Below are 27,904 nucleotides of genomic sequence, written 5' to 3'. Positions count from 1 at the left end.
CCAAAAAAGTCCAACCGTGAGAGGGAGAAACATAATTTCCTCTTCCAGCAACTATGTAATTAGTTACTGTGGCCACGGAGTCGACTGCTGTGGTTGTGGCCACCCCCCACCCCCCACCCCCACCTCTCTCTCTTCCCCAAAGAAGAAATGCATTCTAGTGCATCAGCTCGCAGAGGCAGGTGCGGGAGGCAGGGAGGGGGCCGGATCTGGTCTGTGGGAACTCAGAGTCCGTGGGTTATAGTTTTTTCTTTGGAAGTAGAGGAGAAGAGAATGTAAAATGTGAACAAGTGGGTATTTGTGTCAGATGATTAAAACCGACTGTGTGTGTGTGTGTGTGTGTGTGTGTGTGTGTGTGTGTGTGTGTTATAGATATTGTTTATGTTGCAGACACTCACGGGCACGCAGGGTGGCGGGGCCCACTCCCTCCTTGTAAAACCCCCTGGTTCCCTCCTGACCTGAACAGATACGCCGCCAGTTCTGAGCGAGGTTCTGGGCTTCTCTGTGAGTCCCTGGGCTGCGCTCCACGAAGGGGGAGCTCGCTGGGGCCTGGACGTCCGAGAGGTCCCGTAACTCTGGCTGTGAGGTGACCTCCAGGCCCCGAGGGCCTCCCCCCAGGCCTGGCAGGGCTGACTCGGTGGGCCTGGTGCATGCTGACCCAGGACCCTCCCTTCCGGGACGGCCCACCTGTCCCCACCTCGCACAGGCTTGAGGCGACCCTCTGCAAAGCTCATCTTTTGCTATCGACCTTGAGCTTTTCATCTTTTTCTTTTCTGCTACTTTTCTTTTAGAAATTACAGAATGTGTAAGACAGAAAAGCACATAAAACATGAAAGGTTTAAAATTGATTAAACAGTAAAATACTAGACCGCGGCCAGCCTTCTGGGCGTGCCCTGTGTGACTGCTCCGTAACCCAAGCCCAGGGCTGGTGGCAAGTGCAGGTTCACCTCTAGGTCCAAATCCTCTCTCATCAGTGATTGCACTAAATTTTAAATAAGTTCCAGAGAATCAAAGAAAGGGAGCTTTGTCACGTGACGTTGTGTGTGATTAATATTAAAACCATTGTTTTGTCATATGGCATTTGGTACTTTTTTCAGGGTTATAGCAGGTCATTAGTGCCTCAGTGGATTTAAACTCCAGATACGGAAGGACAAGGGAGGGGAAGATGAGGTCATGGACGTATTTAAATATAGTAATTATTGAGCTCTTGTAGCTGAGTTTACACTTCGCCTAGTTCTTTATCCTCCAGTAAAATTGATTAAAGAGAGGGTAAAATATCACTGGTTAAAGAGAGATTGCTTTCTAGTTTTTTATAGTTAGGAAGCATGAAATTACTTATCTACATTCATAAAGAGTTTTAAGTTATTTTCTAGTTTAAACAAAAGAATTGGGAAGAAGTGGTAGTCTATTCTGAAAAAGCCATGAACTGTAAGAAATACAATTTTCTCTTCTTTCCTGAGCATAGAAGCATTGACAACCTGCTCTGTGTGTCATAACTATTCCAGAAAGTGAGATCAGAGGCTAAAATTCTGATTCCAGTAGCCAACTGTGGGGCCTTGAGCAAAACATCCATCCTCTTATGTTAAACTATTTACAATCTCTAAGTTTCCTACTGAGCTCTAAGATTCCAATGGGCCTCTCAGGATTTCTGTTTAAGACTGATAGGTGTGAAGTTTATTGACGTGAAGGTATAAACTGACTGCCAAACATGAGTCCTAAGTGGATTATCTAAAAGCAAGTTTGTGCTGACAAAATTGTGCTGAGCACGTACTGCGAGTGGGGTGCTGGGCTGGGCATATAGCAGAGTCAGAGATGAATGCGGTTGGTCCTTCCGTCCAGAAGCTCAAAGCTGGCCAGGCAGGTACGGTGCATGAATCGCTCATGTACCAGGTTGCTGGTAGTGAAATAAATGAGCCTCGCCCCTGGTCCTGGAATGTTGTCCTGAAAACATAAACCCATTTGTCTCTCCCTTGTTAAAAATTCATTCCTAGCTCCCCATCACCGATGGAATAAAACCCAAACTCCTAGCATCTGAGAGCCTTCACAATGCAGCCCTTTGTGGTTTAGTCTCTTTTCCCCTATGCTTTGCAGCCCTTCCCTGCTGCCTCCTCATGGAAGGAAAACATCCCTCCATTGGAACACCATCCTGCCCTCTTCGTGTTCATGCCATCCCTTCTCTTTCCGAGTTTCAGCTCATAAACCTGGCCAACTCCTGCTCCCCCTGTGTGAGTTCCCTTCCTGCCCAGCTTTCCTATACTCCCCTAGGAAGTCTGGTACCCCTCCTGCACATTTCTACCCAGTCCCCCAGAGCCTGCCACCCCTCCGGTGGGCTGCTCGGGCTACATACTTGTCCCACCGCCTGACACCAACGTCCGTGGGGGCAAGGACTTGCCTTTCACCCGGGTTTCCCCCACAGCGTCCAGTTTATGGTCCAGTAAATACTGCTGCATTTGGGCAGGCTGTGAAGGCATTAGGAAGGATCATCTAGAACCCAGAAGAGAGATCAGAGTCACAAGGCACCTGGCGTGGGAGCGACGGGATGCAGAGGGAGCGACAAGGGGAGAGGAGCAGCAAGGCTGAGCCTGAAGGTTTTCTTTTGGGGGCCAGTGGGGAGAGGTTATGAGAGAGAGGCTGAGGAAGAAGAGGCCAGTTAGGTAGGCAGGACAGTCATTGGCGACCTTCAGAGGGCAGCTTCAAGGACACTCTTGGGTTCAGAAGCCAGATTGTAGGAGATAAGACAATTTTTTTTTTTGCATGGGCAGATACCAGGAGCCGAACCTGGGTCTCTGGCATGACAGCCGAGAATTCTGCCACTGAGCCACTGTCGCACCACCCAAGACTCATTTCTGTAAATAGAAAAACAATACAAGACTTTCTTTAGAAATAAAGAATTAGAGAGATTGACATAAAAAAAAGCAAAGAGAGAAAGTTGGTTTGAGGTGATGTTAAGGTAGAGGTAATAGTACTTAAAAAACAAAACCCAAGTAGCAGATTAAAACATGATTGTAGACAAGGAACCAACACAAAAGAAAGCTTACAGATGTAAAGGGGGACTCAGGGGGATGCTCCCTGAGCAGGCAGGAGACAGGTGAACTCAGGAGAGAACAGGTGGAAGATCACAGGTTGTGACCTCTACCTCCTCACCAGGGGCTTATGGAGGAAAGGGCGCCGGAGTTGTTCCTTAGGCAGCCTCGGAGGCCCGATAGAGCTGTGGCCTTCTCCTCTGTTCGGAGAGAAGGATGACTTCCTTTTGTGCCCTCCTGCTCAGTGCTGGTGAATTTAATTAGGTTGACTTCCTTTGTTGTCTGGCAATTGATTACTTCTCCTAGCCTTTAAACTTTTTTTTTGTCCTTATTAGAGAAGCTATAGGTTTACAGAACAATCCTACATAAAATACAGGGTTTCCATGTGCCACCCTATTATTAACCCTTTGCATTGGTGAGACACACGTGTTACAATGGATCCAGCACGTTTATGACTGTAATATTAAGTACCATCCACAACTTACCTTAGCCTTCTCTGTTTGTGTAGTGTAGTTCCATGAATTTTATTTTAAAATTTTTATCCTGTTACCATATATACAATCTAATATTTCCCCTTTTAATCACATTCAGATATAGATTTGGGCACTGTTAACTGCATTCACGCTGCCATCACCACCATCCATTACTTTAAAAGACAAATGATAATGCTATGAAGTCTTTTTGTTTTCTTTCTAAATCTGTTTGGTATTTCACTAGATAGTTTGGGGGATTTTTGGCCTTTGGGAAATTATATATTCAGTGGGCTCTTTAACTTCTCATATTGGGTTTGATGGCTCAGGTGTGTTTTTTTTTTAATACTAAGTACTCTGAGTTTGGTAGCCCTGAAAGAAGAGTTTTCCGGGAGAAGTTAACTCATGAAGGGGAAGTCAGATGCAAGAGAAAGGGAAAACGGAGCAATAGTTGCCTTCCAGATAGATAAAGTGATAAGCTGCCTTTTTTTTTTTTAAACGTAGCAAAGCACAAAAGTAGATACAACAGCATAGACAGTCATTTAAATGATCCCATTCTTTACAAAGCACCATGGATTGTTCAAACAAAAGGCTTTTGTTTTATTTTTGTGTCCAAGGCCAGTCCGCTGTTTCAGCAATTCTATTTTAATTCCTGATAAACTAAGTAACTTGAGTGGCCCCTATATTTCACTGAACACAGCTTCTTATCACTCCCTGCACAGCTGAAGGCTGGTTTTGAATCTTTTCAGGCTGTTTGGGATTGAGTAGCCTTGGTGATGCTCTTTCACCAGAAGCCAGCCATCGGGGTTTTAAATTCTCTTTAATTCCAGAGTGAAATCAGATCGCCTACTAGTGTGGCTGCCCTCTTGGGGTGTCTCGGCTAAACACGCCAGCTCTAAGCACACACTCATTAATGAAAGGCTTCTGGAAGCTTTTACCTTGATTTAAATCCACCTTTGTTTTTCACATCTTATTAAATTAATTTGGGTACATGAGGCGAAGACATGTTAAGAACTGGTCTTCTGTAATGACAACTGGTGTTTTAAAAGAAAACAAAACAGAACGAAGTAATCCTTTCTGTGGCGTGCAATGAGAAACAAAACTAGCAGTTCTATCTAAATTTAAAATTTTTATCTTTAGTTTTTAAGATTTGAGGGAGGTTTTTATTGTACTCTCATGGAGTTGACATCAAGAGAGAATATTACTCAAAACAGCCTTTATTTACCCAAAACCCACAAAATGAGATTGCCTATGGTGGTTTAATGTCTGTGACAGCGCCTGGTCGCAGGATGTGGGAGGACAGACTTCCCGATGAGGGCTCATGCACGCTCAGCGAATTCCTCCTACGGGCGCCCACAGTGAGGAGCACATTTCCCCTCTGGTGCTCCACTGTCCTTCAGGGGACGGGGTTTCCCGAATGCAGTGTGGCGGATTGAGATAAGTCAGGTGGAACTGAGTGAAAATCCACAGGCATGTGAGCCCTGCAGTCTGCTTAGCGCTCTTTTCGTCCCCCTCTATCTTGGCAAGGAAGCCCACCCATTGCAAAGGTGGCTGCCCATCTCCATCTCTCTCCCACCCTCACCCTCCCCCTTCCCCAAAACTTCTCTGGCTAATGCAGCTTTCTCCAAAAATGCAGCCTTCTGGTAGTATTTGTTCTACCAGAGCAGGGGGCTTTCAGGAATTTCCCAGGATGCATTTAGCTTTTAAATTCTGCAATTGGCTGATTTCTCAGAAATTCTGCTGAGACTAAATTTCCTTGGTTAGGTAACCCTGATGCAACTCATGTTCCCCCTCCTCTATTTCTGGAACATATGGGTGGAAACCTCCCCGCGATGTTCCCCTTCCTTGTTGAGTTCTGTAAAGATTCCGTCCCAACCCAGACACTCCACCGTGCTGAATAAACACTGTTGGCATGGCCTCCGGAATAGAGAAGCGGGTCCTGTGCCCTGGGGTAACTAGGCTGGAGAGCCTGGCCAAGGCTGAAGTGCACCTGGATGGGACTGGCCCCACCTCTCTAATCATCTCACGTATGCTGCTGCATGAATGCAGGTGACAGTCCCTCCAGCCCATTGACTGCTAGCCTCGATGGATTGCACCTGCGCACTCGCCAGGAGGACTTTGACACTGGAGAGGACTGAACTCAGCAGTGACTCAGTCTGACTCACAGTTCCTAGGTGGATCATGAGAGAGGTTAGGGAGTTAGGGTGGGTGCAGGGAGACCAGGTGGAGGGAATCCAGGTGAGAGCCTGAATCCAGTAGCTCCCTCTGCAATTGGGATGTTAAAATAATGGCAAGATCCCTCCCAGTGTTGTAAGGAAAGCTTAGCCTATCGGGCACTTTGTACAGTGGCACAAAAGGAAAACCTTTTCCTGAAACAAAGCAGTATTCTTGAGGGGTGGAAAGAAGAACTAGCTCCAGCACAGCTCCCTTGCCCCCCAACGCTATTGCAGTCCTGCTGGCTTCTTCATCTTTTGTTTCCTATCTTTCCATGAAGATTTTTTTCTGGTGAGCGTGGGTCACCCACCTCATGGGTTATTTATGTCACAACCAGAGAAACAGATGACCCATCGTCTCCCCTCGGGCCTTTTAACGCTTCTCATTCAGAATATGTAGAAAATCTCTATCCATCAGATTCTGTTTCTTTCTTCAAGGGCCACTCCTCACTCTTCTCCCAGGAAGCCTTGACCTCTTTTATTTTCCCAAGCCCCAAATGGAGGGCCCGCCTAGCACCTTTCACTGTGTTTCTGCTTCTCTGTAGCGTCTCCCCTCTCCCTGGAATGGTTGTTCTTATAGTAAGGCTTCAGGCCAGCAGCAGCACCTGGGAACCTGTTAGAAAGGCAGAATCCCAGGCCCCACCCCAGCCCTGCCAAATCAGCACTTTTTTATTAATAAAACCAATCAACATACAACGCAAACGTTCTTAACGTGTGAACATTGCATACTTGGTGTGCATGCAATGGCTCACAATATCATCACATATTTGTATATTCATCACCATGATCATTTCTCAGAACATTTACATCACTCAGGAAAAAAGAAATAGAAAGAAAAAAGAAAAAAGTCATACATACCATACCCCTTACCCCCCTCTCATTGACCACTAGTATTTCCCTCTACATAATTTAACATTTGTTCCCTCTATTATTTATTTATTTTTAATCCATATTTTAAACTCATCTGTCCATACCATGGATAAAAGATAACATGCTATTCCTGGGATTCTGAAGGCCAGGAATTGTGAGCCCCACAGCTCTGGAAGTTGTAATGTGAACCTGTTTCATCAGTCCGCTACCTGGCAGGAACCACGGAAATTTGGACATGTCCTTCTCGGCCCCACCAGCTCATGACAAGCCAGGGTTTGAACACCCAGCTGCTGTTAGAGGGGGGCTGGAGAAACCCAGCTTTGCTGGGCGGCCCACCCATTCCATGGCTTCTCCACGTTAGCGTGGCTTGGAAGGCCTGGAAGCAGAGTGTTCAGAGGTGTAGCGAGAGATGGCTGACAAAGCACCTGGCAGGAGAGTCCCAGAACCTTCAGGCTGGAAAGAGGTAATTGTCACCAGTGTCACCTTTCTTTCTCCAGCTCTTTCTGCGGCCGGTTGAAACTCATTCCCTTCAGGGGAGTTCCCATTTCCTCGACACCCAGTGTTAGCTGATATTTTCTCACTGGCCTCTCTTGCACTTTGTTCACCTGTATTTAAGTAAATTATACTCTAGCACCTGGTACACTTTGTTTTATATGCACCCTTAAGAGAGGGGTGATTTATTTTCAGAACATTTATAAAAACTTATTAATCATTAAATCATTTTCTCTTTATCCTTTTATGTTGCTTTTGATGCTAAGTATCAATTATCTACTAAAATATTCATTGAAGGACCTATGCATTAAGTCTACTGTATCTTTAAGATGTAACCCAGCTTTTCAACTCATTTGATATGCTACAAATAACTGAATAACTTAGTCTTTTAATGACGTTTGTTGAGTCTTGAAGACAATTTTAATAACTTCAACTGTTCAGAAGAATTTATGGAAAATCTAAATACTTCAATAGTCAGTGTGTGTGTCCGGCCAAGGCAGAATCCTAAACATGGCTTTGTAGGTTTCTTGCTCTTTGTGGTATTGCCAACCCAGCAAATTGATGCGTAGGAAAAAATCCCTTCCAGTCTTTCATCCATTTGAAAAGATGTTCTCTAATTTTCACCAGGCACAATATTTAAGTGTGGTAAGCTTTTCCTATGTGCTGACTTGAAAGCTCTGGTAGATTCTTTAGCTATATAATAATATAATACCCTATACAGCTGTTGGCGAGAATTGCTTTTCTTCTAAACATAGATGTTTATATAAGTTCTCAGTCCTCTTCCTCTGGACCCGGATGTGTGATAGAACCAGACTTTTCTCCCGCTTCTCCCATTGTCTGGCCTTTCACCTGCTGTTGGTAATTGATGGATAAACAACTGGGATAGAATTTAGGAGACCTGGAATCTGCCAGAAACATTGTCTGGCAGAATCCATAAGACATAGGATGTCTGCTTTCCTCCAGTTCCCGCAGAATTATTTTTAGCACAAATCCAAATAATGATGGCAAAAGGGCTTTCACTTCAGAAAATGCATTTCTTAAGTACTCTTGGTTTTTAAAGTCGGTGACCTAGAAAAAAAATGTTTGTAGGACATTTCTGGCTGAAGCAGGAAATCTTGGCCATTATTTTTGTAATTAACTTTGGAACCGGAGTCCTCCCAATTTTTAATGATCTTGAATTATAGTAGAAGAATTATGAAAATTCAGTACTGTTGAGAACAAGCCACATTCAGATTTTAAAATGTTATATCTATTGCAAAATATCAGAATTGTTCTTTTGATTTGATTGTTTCAAAACTTTCATGTTCATGCACTCCAACACCATCCACACAACCTAGCAAATGACAAGTAGCCAACCTAGCTGGGTCTTGGAATTTTCTGCAGCATGGGTTCTTTCAAATACTGCTTTCACCATTCCGCTCTTTTTTCTCTCTCAAGCCAACAAATTAGTAAACTTTATCATTTGTTTCTTCTAGTGTCCACTCATCTTACAATATCATTTTCCTTGGGGAAAGCAAATCCCTTTTTAAAAATATATTTCGTAGTGCAGCTTTAGGTTTACAGAAAAATTGCATAGAAAGTACAGAGGTCAGATATACCCCCATGCCCACCCCCCACCTCAACAGCTTTACCTGTTATTAACATCTTGCGTTCGTGCGGCATATTTGTTACCGCTGATGAACCAACACTGATACATTATCATTATTATTGAACAAATCTTCTTTTATTTCCATTTTGTAATCGGTGTCTACCTTGTTCTCCTCCTTTCTCCCTCTCATTTTAAGCTGATCAGACCCATTAGACATTACGGAGCACCAACCATCTATATAACTTAAAAATTTTGTCTCTTATCAGAGTGTATCTCAAAATCTATATAATAAACTCAGGAGAATTTTCACTGCATAGTGTGTTTTCCTCTCATTGAAAGACCCAAATGAAAGCATGAATTATAGAAACCTGTGGAAAATGCCCATGTGCTTTCCCAGGCATCATCAAGTGATATGTGGGTGACGTGCTTAGATTGGCTTTTTCTCACACTGATAACATTCAGACTCTCACTGTGGTTTATTTGGAATTTATACAGTTTAGACCTGAGTCCTAGAATCTTGGGTGTAAAGGGGATGGGCAGGGAGAAGGTGCTAAATGGAAGCTAAGTGACGTCACTTATCTGCTCAGTCTTCAGCGACTTACCCCTGTGCCTGGGGGTAAAAGCCAGCATCTTCTGAAACCCACGGCCCTGTGTCTGCCCCGCGTTTTCCTATCTGTATCCCCCACCGCTCTCCCCGCCTTGTTCGCTCAGCCAGGAACCACATTTGGCTGTTTCAGGACTGCAGAACCCTCTGTGCTCAGATGTCGCCACTCTGCTTTATATCATCATAGCACTGGGTTATGCTATGCAGTTTACTTTTTTCCTGCTTTCTGGTTAACCCCTAGGAAGACTGGAGTTTTTGTTTGTTCCATTCCCTATGGAACCTCCTGTGCCTAGAATAGTGCTTGACCTGTATAAATGCTTAATAATAAATACTTGTTAAATTAATGAATGTGTGGGCTAAGGACCCTTCACTCTGACGTGGTAATTCATTAGTTACAGGGGAGAAGGAATTGGGACCGATGGCTTCTTGTCATAATTCTGCCTCTTTGGCTGTGGGTGCTGTTGGATCTCCTTCCTCCTTTTCTTTGCTATTTTATGAAAAACATCATTTGAACCTGTATGCTATGTGAAACAGGGTAGGCATCTAAGGAAGCATAAGATGTGGTTCTTTCATTCAGAATAAAAGGCAGTTGGTGGTATAAACCAAAGGGCATGGCAGACCTCAACAGCTGAAGGTACAACACCAGCTCTCTGAGATTAAAGAGCTCAAAATAGCACAGAAGGTTGGGGTAGCTAGAGAAGGCTTGCTAGTGAGGTGGGTTGAGGTAAACCTCCAAGGAGGGGAGGCATTTTGATGGTGCTGCCTGCAGGAGGCTTAGGAAAGTGGTGACAGTTGATATTTATTACATAGATATATTAATAGAAATTTGAGTATTTATAATACCTTTCCAAAAGAAGAGATGAAAGAGTTTTCTATCTTGAAATGCAAGCTCCACTAATATTTGCATTACCTCTGGGAGCTCCTCAGTGTTGCCACTTACTGCTTTTCCTTTGAGGAAGAGACCAGAATCCTTCCCTGATCTTATATCCAAAGACCTTAAATGCCGATATTCTTTGCTTTGAGTAAAACGCTTTCTCTTCACTTAGCACTCATTTTTCCCCCTGTGAAAATAGTGGTGTAGGGGGAAAAAAAATAAAAGAACTAGCTTAAAGCCTTTCACTCTAGGAGAGAGTTTAAAGGCCCTACAACCTAACACTGAATCTGTTGATTCACAGATGAAGGTGAATGCAATTTCATACAACTGTAGGAGTGGGCCAGAGAGAGGCATGGAGGGGCGTCTCCCATCCACGCCTTGTCACCCTCGTGCAGAAATGCCAGCTTTGGGACAGAGCACCTGCACTGTAACGTGGGCTCCGCCACTGGGAGCAAATTTCTTTAGTTGTGGCTCAAAGTTTTCCCCTGTAAAGTGTGGGTCATTATGATCTCCACCTCTTACGTCCTTGTGGAGAGCACATGACTTACTTCATGGAAAGTGCAAGAGGTGGCTGATTCATAAGCAGCCCTCATCAAAATTGAAGTTCCTAGTGTGCAGTGGTTACCAGCACGGCTGCAGAGACCTCACTCTTCCCCACCACACAGAGTCCCTTTCTAGGGACTTTAGAGGACTCCCTGTGGCTGGCGGGAGGTGTTTATGCCCAGAGTGCCACAGCTCCCGAGGTGGGAATCTGCTGATACCCTCTGCAGTTTTGTCGAGGGATGCCCTGAGGCTCCTGCTAAGGGTCTCTCCTCCCCTCCATTTCCATGAAGATCCTTAACAATTTCTTCCATATTTTAGTCTTGTGATTCCAGACATTCAGATGAAAAGAACCTAAGTCCTTTCCTCTCCTTGTTTTAGCAGTTACAATGTATCAGGTATGTTTATGGAGCATCTGGCTGATACTATTTCCATCTGAAAAATCCCCTAAGTATTATATATACTAAGTTTCTCATGTAGCATTGAACCAATTAGATGTTAATTGGTGTTATATGAACCAATTAGATGATAACTTCGGAAATCCAGATTCTGATTGCACTATTTATTTATTTTAGAGAAATTACCCACTGTCGGAGAAAGTGTGAAAATATTTCCTAATCGAAAAGGGTTAGATTACTGTGTGTCAAAGCTCATGAAAAATAAGTCAGGTTCTGGATGTTTCAGAGGTCTAAAAAATTTTCCATTTTAGTCAGTAGTCTGAGTGATTGCCAGCCCAGCCACAAATCTTTCAGCTCCTAAGTAACTGGGGTAGTGTTATTTGACTAGCTTATGATTGTGTGTGCGTTTTTTAGTTGGTTTGGCATTCTAATGGAACCTCCTGACTTTATTTCCATGGGAATATTTTAAAAAATCTGATTCATAGTTCTGAATTGGAAATCTCTATCTATTCCCACCGTGAGGTCAAAGAAAGATGGAAAGCCGCAAAGGAAAATGCGATTTTTGTAGATGGCAGATGCAGAACTGTTACCCCTTCCCTGACGTGCCTGCTAGTCACTTCTTTGAAGAGACGCCGATGTGGGAAGTTTGCAGCTGCCCCCAGTTTAGGTCTGTGGCTTTAGGTATTGGGTTTTGGAAAACTGTCCCAAAAGAAAACTTTTCCAAAAGCAAATGCATATTGAAAGCCTCTGGAAAGCTGGATATTTAAAGCTGTGGCGAACCCTTTTGTGTGGCAAATGCTCCTCTAATGCGTGGGTTTCTGGGGCATTGGAAGGTCCTGGCTGGTGTGACTCCCTTAGAGCTCTGCTGGCTACACCTGCCCCACTGGGGACAGCAGTCACCATGGTGCTCTCACATGGCCGGTCCCCTGCTGGCCACACCCTGCCCCGCTCCCCAACTGTCTGGGGACGACAGGCTCCTTAGGCTGCATCCCGACTTCTAACGACGGCCCACAGCAGTGTCAGCCCTTTGCCGTCCAAGTTCAACCGAGGACTAAAAACAAAATGGGGGAATTGTAACCGGTGCGCTCACGTGTGCCTCCCAGCCAAAGAGTCGAGGACATCAGCATATGTGGAAATGCTTGTCCTGTGTCAAAATTACCGTGTGTGTGTGCACGTATAGTGTAACATAGTATATAATATAGTAACTAATGTCCTGGGTTCAAGTTCTGCGTCCCCTGCTTACTCGCCCAGCAATCCTGAGCGAATCGTCTAATTACTGTACGCCTCGATGGCACGCGCGTTGTATGTACTTTAGAGGGTGTCGTGAGTCCTAAGACCACCCAGGCGCAGCGTAACGCAGCATATAGCGTGGAGTAGGGATTCTCAGTTGTTTTCATTATTTGTGTTGTCAGTTATTTGAAAACGTCGTCATGAAATGGTTAACGGGGGAGGAGCGAGCCGATTCTCGGGTCTAACGCCCTCTCTGCCTCCCCCTGTGTGTCCCCCAGAATGCGCCACTCTGCGGAGGGACGGCCGCCCCGGCTCTCAGCACTGGTCTCAGGGCCCCACCTTCTCCGCCTACTCCAGCCCGGCCGGCACCGATTATCCACATGGGGATGAAGAAACGGACCTAAAGGTAAGGCTGCTAAGGTCGACGCCCGTCCCGGGCTGGGTCCCAGAGCAGAAAAGGGCCCTAAGTGGAAACCCTGGTGAAATCGGAATAAAGTCTATTTTTTTTTAAGCTGATGGTGTTTTCTCGGTGCTAAACACATGTGGAAGAGTACAAGTCTATGGGATTTTCATTGACATATTTCTATTTTCGTTTTACTGGGTAATGTGAACTGACTCTGGAATTCTTAAACAAGTTAAGGTTTGATGAGGGAGGTTTAGTTCAAAAACTGTTCAAAAACTGTTTTTAATTAGTCTGAGAACTTTCTGTGGAAAGAGTTCAATCCGAAAACGTGTTATTGGTGGGGAACGTTGTTTGAAATTTATTATTCTTTTCCTCAAATAGGGAAAGTCAAAGAAAAAGGTAATATTTGAATAGTTGATTGAAAATGGGCCATTACTATTTTAAATTTGCAGCCTTCTAATGAAGGTTGGACTCAGATTTTTGAATCACATAATGTTTTTCATATTTCTTTAAAGATATTTTAACATATTAGGTTAGTCCTTTGGGACTTTAAAATATACAAAGAAAGTTTCTTAACTATAATAGAAAAAAACAGCTATTTCAAGATTGGTTTTTACAATTAAAGAGTCTGGTCTTTAATTGTAAAACCATTTTATTTTTCTCTTGTTGGCACAGGTAAGGAGAATGAAAACCAGAAGGTGAATTGTATAGTGAGATTTTTTTTTTTTAATCCAGATATTCCTTAGCCTTATAATGCTGTGCAGAGAAGGAGAGAAACTCTGTTTGGAGTGGAGCCTTGTGAAGTAGAGACTTTTCTAGGTGGCGTGTGACTGCCCAGTAGGGCCCTGCAAGCCCTGTGGACTCTTGGTGGCAGAGCGCCATTATCTCAACAACTTCCTAAGGTCTTTGGGAAAATGGAAACCGGGTTTCTAAATTCTCAGAGCTATTAATATAGCATGATGCTGAAATCCGAGGGAAGTTAAGGCTGCATGTTCCAGGTTTTCCCCTCGGGTGCCGCTGCCACAGCCTCTACCTGCGGGCAGCCCTCTCCCAACTGTGTGGGGTGGGGATGGACGAGTCCTCGCCCCTGAGGAAAGAGGGCTCCTGTCCCGTCGAAAGTGAGGCAATACATTATCACATTGAAAGGAACATGCATAAATATAGTCCTCGTTATTTGCAGATTCCCTATTTGTGAACTTGCCTGCATAATATTTATTGGTAATCCCAAAATCAGAACTCTCAGCCCTTTCACAGTCATCCGCAGACATAAGCAGGATGGTGAAAAATCTGCATTGCCCGACGCGCACACTCCAAGCTGAGGCCAGACACAGCCACGCTCTGCCCTCTTGTTTCAGCCCTCAGACGGTAAACAGGTGCCCTGATTGTGGTCTGTGTAGTGGCGTGATTTTCTCATTTCTGTGATTTTTGTTGGCGATTTTTCTGTTTAAAATGGATGCCATGTGTAGTGCCGAAGTGCCGTCTAGTATTCCTAAGCACAGGAAGGCTGCCACGGGCCTCACGGAGAAAATGCATGTATGGAAGAGCTTTGTCCAGGCAGGAGTTACAGGGCTGAAATAAGGTGTCTGTAACTGCAGATCCTCCTCCGATATTCCCGGGAACCTGGCCTCACATTTCCCTGCGGAGCAGTGGTTCAGCCTTTGCCATTCGCTTGTTCTCAGCGACACTAGAGAACACAGCCAGTGTGAGTACTGAGACTCGGCTGCATCGCCCTCTACACGACATAAGATGACGTGACGTGTTCTCATGAGCATGCATGTCTCCATGTTAAGGACCTTGGCGATTTGGCAGCACTGGGCTCACTAGAGCGGAAACTGGAAGGTGACTGTGGGACTCACAGGAGCTCCTGGGGCCCCACCTTCCTTCTGTAAAAGGGCTGCATTGGGCGCCCTTGCAAGCCTACCCTGTCCGAGCACTGGAGAGGTGCTGGTTTCAGGGTCCCCACCAGCCTTGGTGGGTCTCAGGCTCTGTAGGGACCCTCCCAAAGGCACATAGGACCTTCAACCCTTACCTTCCTTCACCACTGTAAGGGTCTTGTTACTTTTGTAACAAAAGTAATTTTTTGTTACTTTTGTAAATTTTTTTTTTTAGTTCGCATCAATGATAGTTGCATGCTTGTTCTGGGTGGGAAGTATTTTGAAACCCTGGGGATAAATTGTTAGTGATATTTAAGGGGAACTGCTTTTAGTTTCATTTTAAATATGTAGAGGCAAGTTGAATTATATCCAGGATTTTAAAATTAGGTCTGAATGTCTATTTAAGGCCGTTTCTGCTGAGAAATTTGTTTCAGAATAAAATAAACATCAAATTATTCTGTAGGGCTATCAAATATACATCTCTGCTTTATGTTCTAATTAATTACAAATCATGTGTTAGATTAAATATCAGCTAGCAAATTATACCCTCAGATTAACTCTGTACTTATTGCCTTTTGTAACAGCTGCAAGCTTAAGAAGTTGTTTTGATCATGTGAAATTTTGCTGTCAAGTGTCTAAAGTATAATTAACCACCACTATTGGCAATGGAAATAACTTCCCTTTTAGATTTCTGAATATGTAAACATGAATTTAAATAATTTACTAAGAATGAATTATTCTTCATAAAGGCTTTTTATTAGGATTTTGCCCAAACGAGAAGAGCAGTGGGATGGCCTGAAGAAACTGCCAGTTCACACCATTAGCTTTCTCAGCCTGTCTTAATTCTCCTTCATTCATTAGTAAAATTATGTTCTAAGACTTCAAGTTTATTGCCCCATTAAATGACTTTCATGAAAGATTGGTCTTGCCAAAAAAATCTACATTCAGTTTTGTCATACTCCTTCATGAATTGTAGAATACCTCTTATTATCTGATCTTAATGAATCAGTTCATAATCATCCCCTCCCCCTCCCCTCCCCCTCCCCCCTCCCCCTCCCCTCCCTCCCCTCCCTCCCCTGCCAGCTCTTTCCTCCGCTGTGCTGCCTCACCCAGTGCTGGGTTGACTTCTGCAGTTTCTAGGTTCCATGGAGCATCGAAGCACCCACTCGCATCCCACCATTACATTCAGTCGAATGATCCGAGCGCATCTCCTCCCTCTGTCTGTGTATTCATAGCTCCTGGGTTACTCGCAGTGCCCTCTGCCAAAGAACACGCTCCCGTTTCCAGGACGTGAAGTTCACGAGGCTTCCGGCTGCTTTCCAGCCACGGCCCGTGGTGGGGCAGAGCAACGCCGTGCATCCTTGTCCTTTCTCTCTGCTCCTCGGGGGCCCCTCTCCCTAGCTGGCGTGGGAGGGTCTTCAGGCCAGCGCTGTGGTCTTTGTGAGCCTCCCCACGTGGGACTTGGCCCACGACTTCATTCATTCAACAGTCAGTTTTGAATAATTACTGCGAAGTAAGAAATTGCCCCAAACCGGTTTTGATGAGCCTTCATGACCCTTATCCCCGTCTCGGTCCACGGCTGGTCAGCCATCAGTGGCACCCGCTGGGACCCCAGGCGTGCCCCTCGTCCCGCCTCTGTGTGCTCCCAGAAGGGCCTCTGCTCGCCAGGCCATGTCCATCCTGGCAGCTGTGCTCACCGTGCACCTACTGGGTGCTGAGGTCCTGAAGGTTTAACAAGCGAGCCTGCCCTCGGGCAGCTTTGATGCGGAGGAAGATGCGGAGTGCAAGGGCGGTGAGGCTGGGTGGGAAAGTGGCACGTGTCTGCTGTAGAAGGAAGCAGCACGGGCGTCAGAGGAAGGTCTCGGTATGCCAGGCTGGGGTTGGCTCAAACGGCAAACCTGATCGTCTCATGGCGTCCGAGGCAGCAAGTCCAAAGTCAAGGTGTCAGCCAGGCGTACTTTCTCCTGGGAGTCGTGGCGCCTTGGCTCTGACTTGCCACAATCTTTGGGGTTCCTTGACCTGCATCCCTGCTTCCTATCCCTCTTTCCTGGTGTCTGCTCTTCCTGTTTCCGCCGAATTCTGGCTTCTGGCTCCTGTGTGAGCATCCCTGATCTCTTCTGTTTGTAGAGCCCCCAGTCATAGGGCTGCCGGGCTGCCCTGATTTGGCTGGCCACACCTTAACTCAGAGTAACACGTTCAAAGGTCCTGTGCACAAATGTACTGATACAAGATTTGCTGGGATGCAAAATTTGGTCTGGCACAGGCAAGGCTGTTGCTATTTCAAATTAAAGGGTCAGCCTCACTGAGCTGGCGGGCACTGAATGAGGGAGCTGTGCAGGAATCTTGGAGAAGACCATTGCAGGAAGAGCAAACATCCACTGCAATGAATGTTTCCCAAGCATATGCTGGACACCAGGCCCTGCAAAATGCAAAGATGAATGAGGTATTTGTCCTCACTTCAATGGTCCTACTGGTCTCAGAGGTGGGGAGAGCCAATTAGAATAAAGAGATTTATGTGTTGTGTGCCACAGTAAGTGTCTGGCATGTGAAAGCAAAGCTCTTCTGGCTCTGGCAGTAGGCAATGGGGGAGGGCTTCGGAGGGGGTCGGCAGGTAAGAGGAAGCCTTACAGGGCTCTCGCAACAGGCCAGAGATCCTGAGAACCTCAGTGTGCATGATTGGCAGGGAAGGGGGCATTTAGATGGAGCTAAGACATGGTAGCACTCTCAGAGCTGGGAGACGGATTTTGAGCCTTCACGTTGCCTCTTGCTGTGTTTCTTTGGCTGGATTGCTTAATCCTTCTGGGCAGAGCTTTATTCATTTAGAACGTGGAGCAAGGCTGGTCTCTGAGATCACTCAAACAGGCTGTTCATTCACATGTTTACTCAGTAAGTGTTTCGTCAATACCTCTAATCTGCCAGCACCCATCAGGTGTGCCTTCCAGAAGCTTCTGTTCTTGTGAGGGAAAATGATACAAGCAAGCCAGCATAACCTAGCTCAAGGTGGTAATGAATGTTATGAAGAAAAACAAAGTGGTCAAGAGAGTTGGAGACCGGCAGGGTCTGTGCTTTAGGTTGAGTTTGGAGGAGCATCCTCTGAGGGAGTACTTGGAGCAGCTCTAGGTGAAGGGTGGAGCAGCTCTGGGTGAAGAACTTTCCAGAAAGGAGCAAGTGAGTACACAGGCCTGGAGGCAGTAATGTGGTTGTCTTGAGGTATCCATGCCGGCACCCAGCAGGGATGGTGCATGGGGCAGGGGAAGGAGGGAGAACAAAGTCCTTGGGGAGATACCCAGGGTGGCAGGGCATCGTGGCTGCAAGGAGGACCTGGGATTGGCTGTGCCCAAGTGAGCTGGGGGCATTGAGCAGGAAATGGTTATGAACAGGAAATGGTTATGGGGCATTGAGGGGGATGACAGCAATGGCTGATCCACTCATTAACGTGACTCATCGCTGAAGGGAGATCAAGCCAGGTGGTGGCGGCGGTGGCTGAGAGACAGAGGATGGGAGCTGGGGCCAGGGGGCTGGGGCAAAGGCTCCAGGTATCTTTTGAAAGTGGATCCTGCAAGATTGGCTGAAGGATGACTCCATCTTCTACCACTACAGCAGAATCCCTCTAGAATCCCATTCCAAAAAGTATTTAACCCATGAGCAATTCTAATCCATTGCTTCTCCCCTTTTTACTGCCCGCCCCCCGCTTCCCACCCTCACTTGGCCTCCCCCGCTTGTGCTCTGGTCCTTCGTTCCATCCACCCTTCTGCACACATATTGTTCCAGTTTGTAGGCTGCTAGAATGTGATGTACCAGAACTGGAATGGCTTTAAAAAGGGGAATTTAATAAGTTGCAAGTTTATAGTTCTAAGGCCATGAAAATGTCCAGATTAAGGCACCCGGGAAAGATACCTTCATTCAAGAAGGCCATTGATTTTCAGGGTTTCTCCCTTGGCTGGGAAGGCACCTGGCAATTTCCGCTGGCTTTCTCTCCAGGCTTCTTCAGCAGCTTCCCCGGGGCTCTGTCTGTTCTATTGGCTCTGTTGGTTCTAGTGGCACTAACATCTCACGGCAATGTCTGCTGGGCTCCACGCATTTCCAGACATCTGTGTCTCTGTTCTCCACGTGTCCACACCTGTGTCAGCTCTGCTGTGGAGTTTCTGTCGGCTTTGAGACCTCTGTCATTTCTGACTCTCTCCAAAATGTTTCCTCTTTTTAAGGATTCCAATAAACTAATCAGGACCCACCTGGAATGGGTAGAGTCACATCTTCACCTAATCGAAGGTTAATACCCACAACTGGGTATGCCACGTCTCCATGGAGATAGTCTAATCGAAAGATTCCAATTTACATTATTTGAGCCGGTATTGAAAGAAACAGCTGCTTCCACAAGATTGAGACAGGGTGAAAACATGGCTTTTCTGGGGTATGTATATTTTCAAAGCAGCACACACATCTAACTGCTGGCTCCCAGCTCCTTCTGCCATGGCTCCCTGGCAGAGTCCCAGCCCTAGGTTAATCCAGCTCCCATCCCCCCACCCCCCCACACCCTCCTTCTGTGTTAACGCATGGTCAGCTGGTATCTTCAAATTTATGGTTCTGTCTGGCAATCCCCCCTTACCAGCATCGATTCATTCCTCCATCTCCCAAATTATATTTCAAGCCTTTTTCTCCCTCCTGAAATCTCCACCCATCCCTTTCTGTGCTTTACTCTAAAATACTGTCCTTGTCTTTACTGCACTAGGAAAGGGAAAGCAACCAGAGAGCACATGCGTTCCCAGCCAAGTCTGCCCACCTGCTCCATCCCTTCCTGCCACTACATCACGCAAGCTGCCCTCACATCTTCCTTTACTGCTCTACCCAAGGCCTAGAAGGGGCCTAGCACACAGGGGGGGTCTCAGTACTTGTCCATTTGCAGGGACCAGGCCAACCTCATGCTCGGGGGCCTACTTCCCACAGTTCAACCCTCTCTCATTTGTGTGCTTCTCTCTCTGCTGCATTATTGACCTGCATTTCACAAACGTGCCGTGTTTTCTCGCTTCTTGAAGAAGGCTTCCTTTGACCTTTCATACCTCTCCAACTTCTCCCCTATATTTCCATCCCTTTTCATGGCAGAACCTCTCTAAGAACTGTCTAGGGTTGCAGTCTCCTTTCCTTCTCCTCACCATCTCTTTGCACCCACTCCAAGCAGACTTTCATTCTCAGTGTGCAGCCGGAACCATCCTCATTAAACCCCCGGGCACCTCCACTTGGCCAGATATTATAGTTAATTCTCAGGTTTTATCTTAACCCCTCAGCAGTACGTGGCTCTACTCTGCTAGTTGCTAAGTCAAAACTTGGGTGTATCCTTGATTCTTTCTGTTTTCTCACACCTTCGGAGGATTGCCGGGTACCGAGCCCCCCCACCCCCATCCCTGTCCAGGTGTTGTGTAGCGAGCAGAGCCAGCATGTGTCGTGGGGTTAGGCAGCCCGGTGGTGGCAGATCAGAGAAGGTGCTCGATGGGACTGGGGGTCCCGAGTTCACCAAGAAAGAGAGCAGAGCAGTGGTGGAGGAGTGCTGGGGGCTTAGGCTCACAGAGCAGTAAGGATTTGCTTGTATGGTGTGACTAGCAGGAAAGGATTAATGCAATGACTTTATAATTAGGAGAGAAATTATATATATATCATCTTTTGTTATGTGGAAGATGTATAGATAATGTCCAAACTGATTTTCTGATTTATCTGATATATCAAAACTGACCCTAGAAGAAAGAGAATAGCATAACAGATTGGTTTCCATTGCAAAAAGGAGAAATTCTATCAAAATTTTGCACCAAACAAAAAAGCAGCAAGCCCAAAAGGTTGTATGGGAGATTCTACCAAAACCTTTAAAGAATAGGTGATTCTAATGCTATTGAAACTATTCCAGAGCAAAGAAAAAGAAAGAAGCTTTTAAAATGAATAAGTCTAACACTGATGTCAGAACCTGACAAAGACTGCTCGAAGCAGAAAATGATCTGGCCAATCTCACTCATGAGTACCAATGTAGGAAGTAAATAAGACTAGCACCCACACTCTAGCAGCTTTTTAAAAGATGGATTGTCCCGAGGCATCCTGGATTTATTCCAATAGTAAGGGAAGGGATATTCAATATTAGGGTATCTAATCACATATTGATCATAGTAATAGAGGAGAAAAAATCATGTAACCCAAACTATAGCTATTGAAAATGTATTTGGTAAAATTTAACAACCGTTTTTGATAAAACACTCAATAAAATAAAGGTAAGTGTATACTCCCAGAACTTAACGAAATGTAGGTATCCTGGCCCTCAAACGAGCAAAATGTTAATGGGCCATTCTCCTTAGAGTGAGGTTTAAGACAGGGACAGTCGCTCTCCCTTTTATTACTTAATAACGTTCCGGAAGAACCGGAATAACCGAATAACCAAAGTGCCATCAGAATAGCCAAGAGTAAGAGGCACAAAATCAGAAAAAGTTAAGGTGGTATAATCACTCTTTGAAGGTGGTAAATTTGTATACTTGGTAAATCCAGAATACATTTTAAAAACTACTATAAATAATAGAATTCACTGATGTCATAAGGTGTAAAATCAATTTACAGAAATCAATAACTTTCATATCTACAAAGTCAGGTTAAAAGATATAATAGAAAAGCATCGATTCAAAATAAGTATAACAGACCAAATAATCAGGGATAAATTTAATAAGAAAAGTGCAAAATCTGTAGGGAGAAAACTTTAAAATACTCCAGAAGAGCACAAATAAGATTTGAATAGATGGAAAGATATGGCATGCTCTTAGATAGGGAGATTCACAACAAAAAGCTGTCAATTCTGCCCAAGTTAATTTGTAGGTATCACACAATACCAGTGAAAAATCCGGAAATAGACCCAAATATCCATCAGATTTAGGGCCTGGTCAAGTTGGCATTTAAAGGAGGATGAGAACCCAGCAACCTTGGGCCTCAAAGCCAGCGGGGCTTCATGGTGAGGTCACAGTGCCCCACTCCAAGCCATGTTCTCCGAGTCACTCTGACAGTTGTGGGCGCTTTAAATCCAGAGGATGTCAATGTCAGTCTGGAAGGAAAAGTCTATGGGAAAACCCTTTTCTTTGTATTTCTGAGGTAGTGCTGGGGGCGGGGAGGGGAGGAGAGAAGAGGACTAGATAGCAGAAGAGACAGACCAATTGACAATATTTTGGTCACAAAAACCTGACCTCAAAACTGCTATTTTTAAAGAGCATCTAATTTGCATTCAGCAAATATTAAGCATCTGCCGTGTGCTTGGGCAGCACTCTCCTAAAATGAGATTTGCTCATCAGGCAAAGGTTAAGTACCTACATGTTAGAGAAGAGAACCTAGGGGCAGCTATTGCGGTTATGTATGCTGGCTAATTCCAGAATAATTATCCTCATGCAAAACATTTTCCAAGGAGGACTCCACAATGTGCTTATGGCATGAAGAAAAGTCCTTTGCTGATAATATCCCGGTAGCTCTTTGATGCACAAACTGGCGATGCTGGCTACCAAGGAAAAAAAAAAAACGTGTACAGTGCCTCCCACCATATATGTGATATACAGCATCTAAAAGTTCAACAGGCAGAGTGAAAAAAATGGCATCTATAAAGGGATTTAGAAATCCCCACAAAATACCTTTTCACGCAGTTGCGAAATCAAGTGTTGTAGCCTTGGCACTTTTTTCCAGGGCAGTGTGTACCAGGTACTAGCCCACAGGTTATTCAGGTGTTTGAAGGAAATCCAGTTACAGGTGCCAAAATGCTCGCTGTGAGTAGAAGTGGAATTTCTCCTGGCCTTTGTGGATGGTCACTCCCACGGGGTGTTCATTGAGTCTCGGAAGGGACTACAAGGCCTCATTGTCTCAGCCGTGAGTTACTCAATCTCTTGAGTAAAATCCACTGCCAAAGAGGGGAATTTCGCTGGGATTCTGGCAATAAACACTTGGCTTTAACGGTACTGAGAGAAGCCAGAACTTTCTTCTCTGCTTCCTGTTATTATTTGAAGTGGCACCCGGGTTCTGTGTGAGGCGTCATTGATGGAAAAATGTCAAATCGAAGAAGGGCTTGGCAGACAGGAAAAGGGCAGTGGCCTTGCAGCTGAAGCTGGAGCCCTGGGACGCTCGTGTGGCACGCTGGTCGTGCACGACCGTGGAAGGCTTCCCCGCCTGCAGGTGCAGAGTGGCCCCGGTGGCCACTGCCCTCTGTGAGCTTCGGTGGCCTCCACCACAAAGAGACGTGAGCCCCGGGCTCTGCTCTGCTCGGCGCCCTGGCGGGCAGCTGCCGTTTGGGTAGTTAATCACTGCACCCTCGTCCACTCTCACAGGTGTGCTGAGGGTGATACTAAATGCCACGCTCTCTTGGCCTCTATCTTGAACGGGTTTTGTGAAGGTACAGTGAACTAATGCACATAAAACCCATAGCCTGTCACATAGTATATTCTCAGTGATAATTAGAATATACTATTATTCACCTGCTGGGTTTTTCCATCTAGACTGGTGAAAATGACTCAGTGGGCCATGTCTGTTTTTATGAAAATGTGGCCACTCTCCCAATTAAGTTACACCTTTTATTCCAGCCACCTAGGCTTTCTTGAGTTAAAGCAGCAAGCTTGAGGGGCTCAGCTGTTACAAAAAGTTTCCCTCTTTGCAGCACTGCCAGAGCCACACCTTTAGTCTCCTGGTGCAGCCTTTCCAACACTTCCAGAGAATTTTCACATATTAGTCCTCATTTCCTACAATGATTCCCAGGGAATAGGCGTCTTAATAATTATTCCTACTGTGGAATGATCTGGAAATGGGGCTCAGAAATGCAAAACTACTTCCTGGACACTGCCTTCACACTTCTACTCTGCTTCATGACACCGTGTTGGTTAAAGAAAAGGGTGAGGACCCAGCGTCGTTGTCACCGTGCCTGCCCTCGTTCTCTCTCCTCCCATCTTTGACCTGTCTCACATTCATTCATTGGTTCACTCATTCTTTCTTTTTCTAAAACCCCTTAAATGCCACTTGGTCTCAAAGTACAGACACATCCGTGCTGGTGGATGGGAGCGGCCGTGGAAAACCTTTACGATGACTTGCAGTGCCATCATTTGTTACTGGGTCTATCGCTGTGTACTTTTAGGCCCCATGGGGGCAGAGGCGTCCTTGCTGGCTCCACGTGCTCATTGCACTGCAGCACAGGGCACATTCAGCTGGACCAGTGCAGGCCAAGGCGAGGACATGGGCGGCTCATCTCCAGGCCTTTGTGCGCTCAGTCTGGTGAGGGACCTCTGTGCTCCCCCAGTTTCTCTTGCACATGCCTTTTTGCATGACAGGAGACTCTAGTCCCACCTAGAAGGGATGGCACCCTTGTCCCCCAGAAGTCTGCAGCCCCACATCGAACCACCTCCTGACACAGGTTAGGGCTTAGGCTGCAGACACTGTGCGGGTACTACACAGGGGTGTATTTAAATGCACCGGCCCTGTGCCTTAGCTGCGACTCTGCCTCTATCTTGGAGAGGTTAGGCCAGCAGCTAAAGAGCACATCACTTCTAAATATGGGAACCCAGACAGCTCTTTTTCAAAAGCCGCTTTGTGGAGTGTAGTTAACACATGGGAAGTGTACGGTGGGATGCGTCTTGACGCATGTATACACACGTGACAACATCCCCCCAATCAAGGTATGCGCACACCTGCAACCCCCAATGGCACAGCCAGGGTTTAAATTCAGACCTGATCCTCCAAGGCCCCTGTTTCCCTCTGAAAATGCACAGTTGGGGACAGAGCCATTCTGCAGCATTTCCACCAGTCTGCTTGCCTGTGGGGCAGTTTGAATTGATGAGATAATGTAAATGACATCTTTTACAACTCAGTTGTCCATCCATAGAATAATGGAAAGAAAAATGTGGTATGGGATTGGAGGGTTATAGCCAGAGAGACGAATGACTTACAGGCTCTCACAAAGCATGGATGAGTCTTAAAATATAATCATGAGTGAAAAACACTATACAGAGTGATACTATTTTTATAAAGGTCACAGCAAATCCTTATATGTGGTTTGTATATATATAATAAACCTGCATTTATAATGAAAAGTAAAAGAATAATGAGCAAAAAACTCTGGGTAACTCAGAAGGTGACAGCAGTACGTTAGTTCATGGGTTGGGCAGTGGGTTCTTGAATAATCGTTATTCTATATCCTTTGTTTTGGTTGGTTAAATGCTACTGGAATGCAATATACCAGAGATGGAACAACTATTAAAGAGGGAATTTATTAAGTTACAAGTTTATAGTTTTAAGGCCATCGTTTTAGTTTGTAACCTAACGGGATGCAATATACTAGAAAAGGATGGCTTTTTAAAAGGGGGAATTTTTTAAGTTGCAAGTTTACAGTTGTAAGTCCATGAAAATGGCCAAATTAAGGCAATCCTAGAAAAATATCCAAACTAAGGCATCCAGGAAAAGATACCTTGGTTCAAGAAGGCTGATGATTTTCAGGGTTTCTCTCAACTGGAAAAGACACATGGTGATGTCTGCTAGCTTTCTCTCCAGGCTTCTTCAACAACTTCCCCGGGGGCGGGGGGGGCAACGGGGGGGCAGTTTTCTTTAAGCATCTCCAAAGTGTGGGCTCTGTTGGTTCTAAAGCTTTTTTTCCCAAATAGTTCCCTCTTAAAGGGCTCTAGTAAGCAACCCCACCTTGAATGGGTGGAGATACATCTCCATGGAAACCATCTAATCAAAAGTTACCACCTACGATTGAGTGGGTCACATCTCCATGGAAATAAACAAAAAGATCCCACCCAGTAATATTGAATGAGGACTAAAGGACATGGCTTTCTAGGGTACACAACAGATTTAAACCTGCACAGTCATAAAAATGCCCAAACTAAGCTATCCAGATAAAGATACTTGGACTCAAGAAAGGCTGATGGCATCTGGAACACCTCTGTCAGCTGGGAAGGCACATGTGGGTATCTGCTGTTCCTTTGGCTTCTGATTTCAAACAGCTTACCTGGGGGCGTTTTTCTTCTGCCTCTTTAAAGGTCTCTGAGTCAGCTCTGAGCTTTCTCTAAAATGCTTCCGCCTTTAAAGGACTCCAGTAAACTAATTAAGACACACCTTAAATGGGCAGGGTGGCATCTCCATCTAATCAAAAGATCACACCCACTATGGGATGTGTCACATCTCCATGGAAACAATCCAATAAAAGCTCCCACTCTACAACATTAAATCAGGATTAAAGAACATGACTTTTCTGGCGTACATGACAGTTTCAAACTGGCACATACTTCAGAGGTCCAAAAGGGAGGTGTGGGCAGGCTGGGCTCCCCTGATACCTGGAGGGGAGAGGCCAGCCTTGGGTTCCAATCCATCGCCGTCTTCACGTGGCCTCATTTTCACTCACCATATCTTCTGAGGCCCCATTTCCAAGTAAGGGCACATTCTCCGGAGCTCTGATCTTGGAGGGTCCAGCTCAACCTGCAGCAGAGGCTCTCTTCAGACCCCCCTGTCCATCTGGTGAGTGTCTGTCTGGTTTCACAGGGCCGGGTCCTCCCTGACATCCAGGCCTCCCCACAGCCAAACCACAAAGGGACTGGCATGGCTGGGGACTCTGTTTCTAAATTAAGCAGTGTGACCCAAGGCGTCACGATTTCTTCCATTTCATTCATGACCCTCCCTCCCTCCCAGGATCCTGGTATGGGGGCTTAATAAGTGTTAATGACCCACGGACAGGTCTAAAAACCTACCCTTTGGGTCTGAAAGCCAGGCCCTTTAAAACCCGATACGTAAAATGATGCGCTTTCTCCTGCATGCAGGGATTGCATTAGGTGATGTGTTCTGGCTTCGGTGCTGGCAGATTGAGGGGCCTCTCAGAATGCACAGCCAGGGGCGGGGCCGAGGGGGGGGGGTGGGATGGGGGGGGGCCAGGGGCATGGGGGGGATGTGGGAGGGCCAGGAGCACCAGGGGGAGGGGGGGGGGGAGCAAGGGCCGGGGTCCAGGGGCCAGGCCAGGGGCAGGGTGCTGACGTGGAAGGTTTTCTCTCCAGAGAATTCTGTTCCCTCCACACAGCTGGCTTTTATAGATTTTCAAAAGGTTCTGTTCTTATTTAGCGATACAAATGGAGGTTTTACTTTTGAACTAGAAAGCCTGCTTGTCCTAGATACTGCCGGGTCGGTATTTTACACTGTTGAGCAGCAGAGGTGCTGGGGTTGGATCACTGGTGGGTGGCCCACTGTGAACTTCCCAAAAGTGACGTGGCTTGGTGGCTCCTATCTCTGTTGTCTTATAAAATGAGGCTGACATTGTGAAGACTCGGTGAGGCTATAATGCCTATAAAGGGACAGACATCGAGCAATTGGTTGGTAAATGATGACGCCGGCCATTAAAGTTCTGAAATTGCTTTCTGTGGAATTTTGACTTAAAATATTAAAATGACTAGGGCAGCAGCATTTCTTCTTTCCTTTATTATTGCATTAAGAAATTATGGAGCAGATATTTAGTGAGTCCCTGCTGTAGGCCAGGCACTGCTCTGTGAGCTGGGCAAGAGTAGAGAACAAAGGAAGAACTCTCCCCTGGTGGGACTTACATTTCTGTGGGAAAGAGAAGCAAACTTAGTAAAACATGGGTATGTTAGTGATATGTTCTAAAAATAAAAACAGAAATCCAGGAAGGGGATTGGATATGGAATCTGGGGAGGAGTAGAATTTTACATGGGATGAGCAAGTAGTAAGACCTCAACAGGAGGGGGTGCTTGAGTGAACACCTGGAGGGAAAGAAGGGACCCCCTATGTGGAGGTCTAAGGGAAGAGCATTTTAGGTGTTGTGGTGGCAAGTGCAAAGGCCCTGAGGCAGGATCCTGCCTGGCAAGTACAGGAGCTGCACAGAGGGTGGGGTGGCTAGAGCAGAGTTGGAAAAGGGTGGAATAGTAGGAGGTGCAAAGAGATACCAGTGAGTCCTTGTCAGGACGCTGGAGGGGTGAGCAGGTGTGTCTGTGTGTCTGTGTGTCTGTGTGTCTGTGGCTGGGTTTGACTTACATTTTTAAGGGATCCCTACAGCTGCTGTGTTGAGAAGGGCTTGGCAGAAGGGCAGAAGCGTGGAGACCCATTCCAAGGTGTGTGTCACCATCCAGAGAGTAAGCGTGTCCCCCCAGCAGGGTCGCTGTGACGTGCCTGGGGCCGGCGTGGAGGTGCTGGCAGGGATGGGGCCGCAGCGTTCTGGAAGTCTCACCATCCTGGGTTTTCTTTTCCTTTGGTGGACAGTAGCTCTGTAACAGTCGCATTTGCGTGTAGCTTTATCGTGCCCTACTTGTCTGGGAAGTTTTCTTGGAAGAGAAGGGAGCGCTTTATAA

General features: G+C 45.9%; 1 protein-coding gene across 2 annotated transcripts in view; it reads left to right on the top strand.

The window, feature by feature from the left end:
- The window catches only part of NHSL1 (NHS like 1), a 124,877-nt gene that overhangs the window by 75,075 nt on the left and 21,898 nt on the right, over positions 1-27,904 (top strand). For both annotated transcript variants that reach the window (XM_077143286.1, XM_077143287.1), the window contains exon 3: positions 12,578-12,705. In XM_077143286.1, coding sequence (XP_076999401.1) covers positions 12,578-12,705 — 128 coding nt within the window. The remainder of the gene's footprint in view (positions 1-12,577; positions 12,706-27,904) is intronic.

This window comes from Tamandua tetradactyla, chromosome 25, assembly GCF_023851605.1.
Source record: "Tamandua tetradactyla isolate mTamTet1 chromosome 25, mTamTet1.pri, whole genome shotgun sequence".
Lineage (NCBI taxonomy): Eukaryota > Metazoa > Chordata > Mammalia > Pilosa > Myrmecophagidae > Tamandua > Tamandua tetradactyla.
This window is presented reverse-complemented; position numbering and strand designations above follow the sequence as displayed.